General features: G+C 37.7%; 1 protein-coding gene and 1 non-coding gene across 2 annotated transcripts; both read right to left on the minus strand.

Annotated features, from left to right (window-relative positions):
- Positions 1-209: 209 nt before the first annotated feature.
- Positions 210-1,131, minus strand: LOC121968608 (glycine-rich cell wall structural protein 2-like). The gene has a single exon (XM_042518922.1). It carries the CDS (start codon positions 1,083-1,085, stop codon positions 327-329), a length of 759 nt encoding a protein of 252 aa, XP_042374856.1. The 5' UTR covers positions 1,086-1,131; the 3' UTR covers positions 210-326.
- A 10,308-nt stretch (positions 1,132-11,439) lies between these two features.
- LOC121968918 lies at positions 11,440-11,545 on the minus strand. Its single transcript, XR_006108433.1, has one exon. It is a non-coding gene; the product is annotated as a small nucleolar RNA R71 (small nucleolar RNA).
- Positions 11,546-12,544: the final 999 nt, after the last annotated feature.

Genomic DNA, 12,544 nt, shown 5'->3' on the forward strand with positions numbered 1-12,544 from the left:
AAATTTCTTGAAAGATTTCGTAATTATTCCTTGAAATGATACATACAAAAAAAATTTTAAAAAAAAACACTGCGGCGGCTGTGTGGCAATTGAGGTGCACGTCTAACGTGTCAAGTATCTAATGGGCGGCTTTCACTTTTTTTTTCTTATATAAATATAAATTTTTCACTAAGAAGAACGTAACGACATGCATAATTAAGCATCCTCCCTAATTATAAATAGCAAAATAGCTTTCATTTATTCATTATGCGGTAGCGCTATTGGTACAGCACGAACAACCATGTCTTGTATGATTATACCCGTATAATACATAGAAAGCTAGTCATCTAATTATGGCCATTTCCACCTCCACTGCCGTAACCAGACCCAGACCCAGACCCGTAGCCGGAGCCGGAGCCAGTGCCCCCACCTGATCCCTCGCCGCCGCCGCCTCCACCGCCGCCACCACGACCGTAGCCACCACCATGTGCACCACCCGCGCCGGAGCCAGATCCAGATCCATACCCCTGACCGGACCCGGATCCCGACCCAACACCACCGCCCTCTCCTCCGCCGCCACCACCTCCACCGCCGCCGCCCTTTCCGTATCCTCCAGCATTACCAGCTCCACCACCCGCACCGTAACCCGATCCAGACCCTTGCCCGTAACCAGAGCCAGAGCCTACACCTCCCCCTTCTCCCCCACCGCCACCGCCTCCGCTGCCGCCGCCGCCACCGCCTCCTTTCCCATACCCTCCGGCGCTTCCTCCTCCAGCGCCCTCACCATATCCTGAACCATAACCGCTGCCGGACCCAGAGCCAGAACCGCCTCCACCTCCTTCTCCTCCGCCACCGCCTCCTCCTCCTCCTCTACCGTACCCTCCGGCACTCCCTCCACCGGCACCCTCACCATATCCAGAGCCGGAGCCGGAGCCATATCCAGAACCACTGCCAGAGCCTCCACCTCCGCCTCCGCCTCCTCCTCCACCTCCGCCACCGCCTCCTGCGGCAGCCCCGGTGAGCGATCTAGCTGCCATCGCAAGCTGGAAGCTCACAAGGGCGATGAAGGCAGCAGCCCAAAGCTTAACGCGAGCTCTATTAGCCATTTCAGCTGCACACTACTAGCTATGTTAAGGAAACACGAGCTGGTGTGGTGATGAAGCAGGGGAGGGAAGGAGGGGTATTTATAGGGCATCCGCTCCCTTCGTGGATAACTAGTCACCAAAGTCGAGGTCGCACTCCAGGAGTGTGAAACTGGGACTTGCAATCACACAGTGGCAAAGTCAAATTAAATGGCTGCCACTGTTCCACACTTAGTTTCAATCACTGTCAAATATTCCATCCATCATGCAACTTGATCATCATCTTTATCATTATGTTAACAAAATGAAGATTGACAATAAATTATGCAAGGTTTACACAAGTCAGTGAGATGCTCTGACTCATATATCTGTGGGGGTAGGTAAGGATCTGTAATTCAATGTTCTACTTTGGCACTGGCCACTATGCTTTCCGTGTCAGTGTGAGTCTACGTTAGGTTGTCTTTTTGGCATGTTATAAGTGAAGGATAATCTTCCAACTATTACACGGAAAGATGATAATCCTCGTCTTTTTACGTTATGTTTACTTTTTGGCATGTTATAAGTGAAGAATAATCTTCCATCTACTGGCAAGGAAATCGATATATCATCTAGGAAATCGACCATATAACTTATTATAGCAATATTCCACGTAAATACCAACTATGTTACTCAGACGATAATTTTCCATCTATTGGCAAGGAAAAAATAATGGAGCTGTCACCTTAAAGTCCTTTCAAGGTGGCCTCTTACTGGCTAGCCAGGAAGATAAATCACTAAAATTTTATCCAATAATAATAAGAAAAATGATATACTTAGGCAAAGGAATCTTATGGAAATACTTAAGGATATACATAAAAAATGATAAGGTACAAAAAGAAAAAAAAAAGAAAAAAAAGGGTCAAATAGTAGGTCATAAATTTTTATGGCTATTTTTAATTTTTTTTTTTTAAATTCTTCTGCTCTAATAATAATAGATATAAAGAGATATTGAGATAATAAACGAATAAAGATAAATTTGCATGCAGTCCCTAATCATAAACTCATCTTTGCATGTAGTCCTCATCCATAAAAATCTTTGTTTCCACTCCCTAGTCAAATATATTTACTTAATTGTCCATGATATTTTTCGGTATAAAAAGTCTAAAAATCAATATATTTCCTTTTAAATTTGGTACATTAAATTAGAATCTAGTATATTTTCTATCAAATTGAGTACGATTCTTTTTTCACCTCAATTGGATGAAAAATATACTAGATTTTCTTTAAATGATATTCAATTTGATGAGAAATATACTAGATATTTTTTAAATGGTAAATGGTGCTGAATTTACGAGGAATTATATTAAACAAGAAAAAAATCGTGCTCAATTTAATAGAAAATATACTCAATTCTAGTTTAATGTGCTGAATTTGATAGGAATTATACTCATTTTTAGACTATTTGTACCGAAAAAATATGAGGGTTAATTTTGATAGAAAATATACTCGATTCTAGTATAAAGTACTAGATTCTAGTGTAAAGTGCTGAATTTAACTCCCTGCATACTCATTTTTAGACTTTTTATACCTAAAAAGTTGAGGGACAATTTGTTGGTTGCTACTCGGAAAACCTATAGGTTCCACTGTACAAAAATTTTGTACAAAGGTCTGAACCTTTTCCTAGCTACCATGTGTTCTTTTAAATTAAATTTTGGATCGCCTACGGAACTTAACACGTTTGATCCAAAACTTAATCTATTTGTTCTTTTAGGTTTTGACTTGGATCTCCTGCGGAACTTAACACGTTTGATCCAAGTCTCCTTAAGTTATTAATTCCATTAAATATTAATTTCCATAATTGGTTCCCAGTACTGACGTGGCGAGGCACATGACCTTCTTGGATATGGGAGCAACCACCACCGACTAGACAAAACCTTTTATAGAAAGATAATATTTAATTTCCTAAAATAACTTTAGGTTAACCAAAGAGAAAAATCAAATCACAAGGAAAAGAAAAACCAAAAGAACACAACTTCGAAAAACATATTCGAAATTCTAGAACGTAAGCCTCTTGTATTTGGTATTATTTCCATAAATAACTAGCATGATGCGGAAAGAAAAATTACTAGTTATACCTTGTAGAAAAACCTCTTGATCTTTTACCGTATTCCTCTTCTAACCTTGGATGTTGTGTGGGCAACGATCTACCGAGATGAGAAACCACCAACCACCTTCTTCTCCTCCAAGCAAGGTTCGGCCACAAAGGAAAACTTCACCAAGGAGAAAAACCAAAATACTAACCAAGCTCCAAGAGATGCTAGCTTCCTCTCCTTCTTCTTCTTCTCCTAGTAGTATCCGGCCACCACAAGAGCTCCAAGGGAATAGAGATGTTCGGCCACCACAAGAGGAAGAGAGGGAAAGGATGTTGGCCGGCCACACCAAAGAATAAAAGAGGGAGAGAAAACAATAGAGGTTGTGTCTTGTGAAGGCACCCTCACCCCTTCTTTTATATTCCTTGGCCTAGGCAAATTAGGAAATTTAATTACAATAAAATTTCCTTAATTCCCTTGACATGATTTAATTGAGAAAAATAAAATAATATTTCCCCAATTAATCTCTAATGACCGGCCACATCAATGGGAAGCAAATTGGACAAGTTTCAATCAACAATTAAGACTTTCCTTATTTGTTTCCAAAAATTTTAAAAATAAAATTTCTCTTCAAAAATCTCTTCATGGTTAATAAAAAGAAATTTCCATAATTTTAATTTTACAACATGTGAATAATTTTTAAAGAGAAAATAAAATATCTCACCAATCTACAAATAAGGAAAGAGATCTAATCTCTTTCTTTAATCTTTTGTAAATTTTACAAGAGAGATAATTTTATTCAAATTCTCTTTAATAAATTATTTCTTCCACATAATAAAAATTAAAATTAAAATTCTTTTTAATTTATTTTGGCCGGCCCTACTAGCTTGGGTTCAAGCTAGGGCCGGCCACCCAAAGGCCGGCCCTAGCTTGTTCCCAAGCTAGCTTGGCGGCCCCTTAATGGTGGGTATAGAAGGTGGGTATAGGTGGGTATAGAACTCTATAAATAAGAGGCTACGATAGGGACCGAGAGGAGGAATTGGTTTTGGTCTCCGATAAAATTAAGCATCCCGTGCCTAACACACAACTTAATTTTATCAATGATAATTCATTCCACTAGAGAACTATCATTGAACTACCGCACCAATCCCAAATTACATTTTGGGCTCCTTCTTATTATGAGTGTGTTAGTCTCCGTGTTTAAGATATCGAATGTCCACTAATTAAGTGAGTTACTGACAACTCATTTAATTAATATCTAAGTCCAAGAGTAGTACCACTCAACCTTATTATCATGTCGGACTAAGTCCACCTGCAGGGTTTAACATGACAATCTTTATGAGCTCCTCTTAAGGACATTATCAACCTAGTATCTCTAGGACACAGTTTCCTTCTATAATCAACAACACACACTATAAGTGATACCATTTCCCAACTTATCGAGTTTATTGATTCATCGAACTAAATCTCACCCATTGATAAATTAAAGAAATAAATATCAAACATATGTGCTTGTTATTATATAAGGATTAAGAGCACACACTTCCATAATAACTGAGGTCTTTGTTCCTTTATAAAGTCAGTATAAAAGAAACGACCTCTAATGGTCCTACTCAATACACTCTGAGTGTACTAGTATAATTATATAGTCAAGATAAACTAATACCTAATTACACTACGACCTTCTAATGGTTTGTTCCTTTCCATTTTAGTCGTGAGCTACTGTTTATAATTTATAAGGTACTGATAACATCATCTTCTGTATGTGATACCACATACTATGTTATCTACAATATAAATTAAATGAACAATTACAAACAAATGTAGACAATTTGACCAAATGTGATTCTTTATTCATAATGAATGTTTACAAAGCTTAGGCTTTCAGTATACACTTCAACACAATTTAGGTAACAATATTTGCATGAGGGAGTTGAAACAAGTAATACTTTGCATGCAGGGAGTGGAAATAAAGTTTTTTGTGATTGGGGACTGCATGCAAAGTTGTGATTATGATTAGAGATTTTTCTCTACTTTACCCAACGAATAATCTTCCATTTATAATACCATGAAAGATTCTGCACATGACTAACACATGATGTATTGTCATAATAAAATTTAGGGTTTGAATCTTGGTAAAAGTTGAGGTAAATATCTCCTTTATGTGTTAGTCATTATTTCAAAAGCTAGTAGCCGCCCGTGATTTACCTTCTCCGTGTTGGCCTTGGGATGAGTTGGCGGGGGCGCTGGGGGCGAGCGTATTCGTCTTTTGCTACAATGAAAGATTGTGCACAAGTCTCCTCGGATAGATCTAGTGACTAGCGCATGAGGTATTGCCACAATGAGGTCTGAGATTCAAATCTCGGCAAAGTCGAGGTAAATATCTCCCTTATGTGCTAGTCACTATTCCAAAGACTAGTAGCCGCCCGTGATTTACCTCCTCCGTGTTGGCCCTGAGACGGATTGACGGGGGTGCTGGGGGCGAGCGTATTACACAAGTCCCCTCGGATGGGCCTAGTGCTTAGCGCATGAGGTGTTATCATCATGAGGTTTGAGATTCAAATTTCGACAAAACCGAGATAAATATCTCCCTTATGTGCTAATTACTATTCTAAAGGGTAGTAACCGCCCGTGATTTATTTCCTCTGTATTAATTCTGAGATAAATTGATGAGGGTGCTAGGGACAAACGTCTACGTCTTTTTATCATCATGAATGATTGTGCCTCTAATTTTCATTTTACTCCATCCACTATCGGTTGATTTTTCACTTTCCCCTCTTCTCTTGTTTTTTTCTTTTTTGCGTTTTCCTCTCTTTGTAATTTTCTATTTTCTCTTTCCTCTCGTATCTCTTCTATTTTTTTTTTTCATGATGTTAATTTTTAAACGTCGGCACTATTATAATTATAGTTTTTAGAAATCAACACTATAACTTAAAAATCTATGATTTATTTTAAATAACATCATAATTTAAATAGCAGCACGAGCACTATAAGTACTGTTATGGCACTGAAATTTTTTTTTTTTAAAGAATGATATATTTAAACTCCGAAGCATTATAGAAATTAATAATAGTTAGAATGAATTCAAAACTTTCAAATTTCATCAATAAACTTAGACATGTTACAAATTTTTAAAATGTCCTGAAATTTATATGTACCGAGAGATATTAACTTAAAGTCATTAATAATAATGATAAAAAGTTTTTAAAATTTATGATTTTAAGGTAATTGACATATATACAAAATTTATAGTAGAGATATTAGAATTAAGCATAAATATTATAAATATTTTTACTATACTATCCTCTTCTAATATATGACGACTTTTAAGAAACCCAAATCTTCTGGATCTAATATTAAATTTCAATCAAAACCTATTAATAGATTTATTGATAAACTTAAAGAGCTTCAATTAGACCTGCAAAAGCAAGGAAAGAGAAGAGTAGAGAAAAATGTTGATGATTGGGGTAAAATGTAAATTAGATACATAGTTTGGAAGAATGAAATTATTTTGGGCATTTGCTGTTGAAATTTTAAATGGTCATTGTATTATGACTTTTGAGAATGCATTAATATTGTCAAAGAGCAATCCATCCATGAGGGAAGAAAAATGTGTCATATTTCTGATTGTCGGAAGGAAGAAGACACTACGAAAAAAAAGAAGGGTTTATCGAAAAAAAAAAAAAAGACTTTGAATCCTATATATGAGAGGCTCCTGTTCATGCATTTGAGTCAATGCAGGACCTACCGCATACCACTCTTCTTCTTTGTTGTTTTTTAAAATGTCAATGAACCCGGAGCGTAAAATAAGCTGTACCAGCGAAAACAAAGCAAGTTCTATTGAAAACTATTGTATTATAATATTTTTTAAGTTTCAGTAGTGAATTCAGTTGGTTTCTCTATATATTTATATTTAAAATTAAGGAGAAGATAGTATATATAATAGTTAATAAATATTATAGGATAATTTTAAAGTTATTTAAAAATATTTTGTGGATTCCAATATAATCTATTAATTAATATGCATGTATTTATTTAGATATAAAAATTATTTTAAAAATAAAGGTTATTATTATATATATATAGTTATTTTTTAAAAACAAAATTTAAGTTCAACATGATTTAGAAAATAAGTTTTGCATCAATCCTGACCAAAATATTTTTTTCTCAGGATTTAAATTAAAAAAATGATTTAATTTAGGAGAATTTATTTACGCTTTCAAACAATCAAATGATATTAAAAATTTATCCAAAATTATAATATTTTTAGGTTAATGTTTTTTTTAAAAAAAAAATTGCTCCTAAATTTATATAATTTGCATTATTTTTATGTCTATTGTTTATTTTAAGTAAACTACAATTCAATATTTTATTAAATATATATACTAATACACTTTAAAAATTATAATTGATGGTATCCGGATTTATCCCCAAGTTGATCATCTTCGAACTCGTACTTTTATTAGATTTCATTTGACTTCGCTATTCAGTCCGATTTGGGAGGGGCATCTGATAATATCCTGATTTATCCTCGTGTTGATCATCTTTGAACCCTTACTTTTATCAGACTTTATTCGACTTCGCTTCTCAGTTCGATTTGAAGGAGGGACACCTGATGATATCCAGATTATCCTCGAGCTAACATCTTCATGTTTGTGCAGTGAGCACCAGAATAGAACCTATGTTTTAATGTTGTCAAAGGTTCAAAATTAAGTCATATTATAATCTAATATATTTACCAAGTGTGAAGGATGAATGAATTAATATGTCTAGAGTACTAGACAACCGCTGAAGTCTAGATGTGACATCTAGCAAAAAGATGTGGTGGGTCAGGAGATCAAACGTCAAGTGATTTTACAAATGGTAAGTTAGATAAGCAACTGGAGGAGAAATCTAATAAGTATGAGTCACATTGGGACTGTAATCGCTGGTCCAACTTAGATCCAACTTGAAAATCTAAGTTGAAACCAAGACTAGATCCTAGTCTTGGTAAGACATGATCTAATTCATAATTTATGCATTTATGCTAACTCTGATTTGCAGAAGCTTAGACCAAAAAGTCAAGCTTGGATAAACAGTACTCTAGGTGCCTCGAGTAAAGGAGGGCACCCTGAGTGAAGTACCGGGGGTTCCTAGGATGACTGGAGGTGCCCGAGAGTAGATAAAATTCGAGGATAAAATTTTAGATGTGGAGGTGCCTCGGATGACTTGGAGGCACCCTAGTGTTGTTAACCTCGAAGCATTGGAGGCGCCCTCAGCCAATTGGAGGCGCCCCCAAGAAAATAAACAGCAAAGTTCACTAATCGGATGAGCTTTACTTGAGGCGTTCTTGGTCATTTAAGGTCCCCCAAAACAGTATAAAAGGAGCACTTGGCAAAAACACTAGACAACCAATTCATTACAAGATTCAATTTGATTCTACTATGCTATTTGTAAGTACCTCAGGTAAGTTTTGATGTGATCAATCAAGTTAAGTAAGGTCATGTGATGTCCTGACCCTTGTGTTTAAGTGTGCAGGAACTTAGGAACACAAGAAGTCGAGCGGAAGACATGACATATGAGAAGGATGGCATAGGAATCGAGTCGATGAGCTCGATGCATCTGAGGCACGAGAAGCTACGGAAGAGTACACCAGTGGAGCAAGAAGAATGTGCGCGTCACTTCCGAGGAACGAGAAGCTGGAGCGGAAAACTGCTTGAGGAGAAGGTCGGAGTTGGGTTCGGATGAGCTTAACTCTAGAAGGATGGAGGATCACCCAAGCGACTGGAAATGAAGCCAACTACCGGAGAAGGAGTCGGACAGTTAGCTTGTGGCTGACTGATCTGGGCGCCCGGACCACCACGGAGTCGAAAAGGCATCTCATCATAGAGTTGTTGTTGTGGATCACTTTCAGGTCCACATCAGCAACGGTTCAGATGCTCGAATATGAAAAAACTTTATCGTCTAGTGATGTGCGTAGATTATATACTCTTTTATGCATATTTTTACGCACATTTACATACTTTGAGCATGCTTGATCTATGCATTTTTATACTTCCAGCTTTCCTTTTAGCATATTTACTCTTTTGGTTCGGAGATCTTCTTTTTGTGCATTTTCTGTACACAGGAGTCGATTTGGTGAAGAATCTACATCCTTGGGCAAGCATTGGAGGAAACAAAGGGAGAAAGCACCGGGTCGTGTACCTCACACGGCCCTCGGGCCGTGTGGAGTTTGGCACCAACAGAAGTGGAGAATGACATGGCCATGTGAACTTCACACGGCCGTGTCAAGATTTGAAGCCAACCAGAGTAGAAGCCTTACATGGCCGTGTGGATCTACACGGCCGTGTGAGGTTTCCAGAGACTAAGCAGGCTGTGGCCGTGTGCACCACACGGTCGTGTAGCATTTCCAGAGACTAAGCAGGCTGTGGCCGTGTGCACCACACGGCCGTGTAGCATTTCCAGAGAAGGAACTGGACATGGCCGTGTGAATCTCACACGGCCGTGTCACGGGGCCGTGTGGCGCCCGATTCCCTCCTCTATTTAAACCCTCCTTCATGAATTGAAAGGGGATCTCTCCCCCTTTGGGAGAAGGCAAGATTTGGTGGTTTCCTCCCATTCTTGGGAGGATTTCTGGGCGATTCAAGGGGAGTTCTTGGCGATTCCGGCTCCGGAGCGAGGATTGGATCCGAAGACGAAGTTTCTTCGTAGATAAGTTTTCTCTTTCCCCCTTTTCTTGGTTTCTTGGATTGGGGATTTAAGGAATGCTTGTATTCTCTATTTCTTCGGGTTTTCTTCCTCGATTCATGGAGTAGATCTTGTATTCTAGGATGAAGGGAGTATTTGTATGATGGATTGATGTAATCTCTTATGGATTTGTCATTCTCTTGTTTCAATGACATTATCTTGCTTGTATCAATTAGATCTTGAACGATTAAAGATGATTCGTGCTTAATTCTCATTCTTGATTAATTGTTTGAATTTCTTATGGACTTTGTAAAGATAAACTCTCACTCGATCATCCGAGGGATCCACGTGACAGGTGCAAGCCCGTGTAAGGACGTTTGAGAGACAATCTTGAAGAGGAAATAGGAATATTCAAGAGAGTAGGATGGATTTTGTGATTAGTTTCTTGTATCTTGATAGATTGATAAGTCGTGGGCTTCTACGTTGATATCCGAGGAAGGCATAATAATAGGTGCACTTCTGTGTAAGGACAACATAGGTTCATGTCTAATTAATCCTATTTAGATACATTTCTCAGTCCTTAGCCGGTTGTCTATTGCAAGAGAGAACCGGCAACTTTCTACATGTTTGGCAATTGAGGGATAAGAATTGGTGAACCATTTACATTCGAGAAATCCTACAAAGAAACCGAAACTCCTAGAATCTCCCTTTATCATAACCCAAAACACTAAACTCTTGTTTGTTGATCTTTAAGATTAGATTTGTTTACCTTACTTTGCTTTTGAAACGATTGGATAGTTGTTTGGCTAATTCGCATTGAGACATTTCTAGTGCTTATTCCAGTCCCTGTGGATACAATAATCTTTTATATTACTTGCGACATTTCCGTACACTTGCGGAGAGCGAACAAGTTTTTGGCGCCGTTGCCGAGGACTGCGCTATAACATTAGGAATTATCAATTGAGTTAGACTAAACATAACATTTGTTTTCCTTTCATATTGCATAGTTGTAACTAATCATTAGATTTCTGTTTTTACCTTCTTGTATAACTTTCACTTCTTGTTAGTTCTTTTTGTACAAATTCAATTATGCATTTTTGATTCTTTTATTTTTCTTTTTTTTGTTGAATTGTCATTTGCTATCTTGTTCTTGTGTATGCGAAGATCTAACTTTGCAGGGGAATTCTTTCCTTTTGACCCTGAGATTGATAGAACCTTCCATAAAAGAAGAATTCTGCAAAGGCAAATTGAAGAACAGGAACATTTGAACATGGCAAATAGACCACTTAAGGATTATGCAGCACCCTATGCAAGAGGTTTTCGATCTAGTATTTCAAGACCTTCAGTGGAAGCTAACAACTTTGAGATCAAACCCGCAATCATATCTATGGTGCAGCAGAACCAATTTGGTGGAGGACCTCATGAAGACCCCAATCAACACTTAGAGGTCTTTTATGAAATATGTGGGACCATGAAAATGAATGGAGTTCCTTCAGATGCAGTTAGATTATTATTATTTGGGTTTTCTCTAAGAGATAGGGCAAAGCAATGGCTGAATTCTTTAGCCCCTAATAGCATCACCACTTGGGAGCAGTGTGAGCAACAGTTTCTTGATAAGTTCTATCCACCAAGCAAAACAGCTCATATGAGGAATTTAATTGCGAGCTTCAAGCAAACTGACTCAGAATCTCTTTTTGAAGCATGGGATAGATATAATAGTATGCTCAGACAATGCCCACATCATGGGTTGGAAAGATGGTTAGTGTTGTACACTTTTTACAATGGTATCAATTATCATACCAAAGTGTCCCTTGATTCAGCTGCTGGAGGGGCACTTATGAACAAAAGCTTAGATGAAGTCGAAGAAATCATTGAAAGTGTAGCACAAAATCATCATCAATGGGCAAATGAAAGAAGTGGTGGCTATTCCTCTGTAAACCCAACAATTAAAGCATCAGGGAAGTTTGATGTAGATGCAGTCACTCTTTTGTCTGCAAAATTGGACGCTCTTACAAAGAAATTTGAAAATATGGGGACTAGTGCTAATATGGTCAATGCTATTAGTACATCTTGTGAAGTATGTGGGAGTTCAGAGCATTCAAATGACTCATGTCCATTGGGAGCTATCACTGCACAAATCAATCAACTTGAACAATGTGATGCAATCATGAGTTACAATCAAAGGCAGAACAACCCATACTCAAATACTTATAACCCTGGATGGAAGAGTCATCCAAATTTTTCTTACAGAAATAATCAAGATCAAGGACCATCTATGGGGGCAAGACCAAATTTTCAAGCTGGGCAACAAAATTTTCAACATCTATCTTCTCAAGGCTTACCAAATTCAAATGTTGAAAAGATGCTTGAACAAATTGTCTCAAGTCAGAATGAAATGAAGCAAGATATAGCAAAGCTCATTCAAAGAATGGATAATTCTGATAAGCATCAAAGGATCCAGGATAGTCAAATTGCCCAACTAGCTTCCTCATCATCCAGAGCACCAGGACAACTTCCAGGAAAACCTGATGTGAATCCTATGGAGCATTGCAATAAGATTGAGCTTAGGAGCGGACGGACCTTGGGAGACTCCCAAGTGACTGCTTCAAAAGGGATACAAAAAGAAGAAGAGCTCTCTCCTCCTATACCAAATCAGATTCAAGCTAATGAGGAGAGTACCATTGAGGTTGAAGAGACTCTTCCACTGAACCATCAGAGTAAAGTTGTCCCTTTTCCTCAGAGACTTAC

Source organism: Zingiber officinale, chromosome 3B (assembly GCF_018446385.1).
Source record: "Zingiber officinale cultivar Zhangliang chromosome 3B, Zo_v1.1, whole genome shotgun sequence".
Taxonomy (NCBI): domain Eukaryota; kingdom Viridiplantae; phylum Streptophyta; class Magnoliopsida; order Zingiberales; family Zingiberaceae; genus Zingiber; species Zingiber officinale.

Excerpts from the sequence above, each read along its gene's own strand:
- LOC121968608 (XM_042518922.1), bottom strand. The coding sequence starts at position 1,085 with ATGGCTAATAGAGCTCGCGTTAAGCTTTGGGCTGCTGCCTTCATCGCC.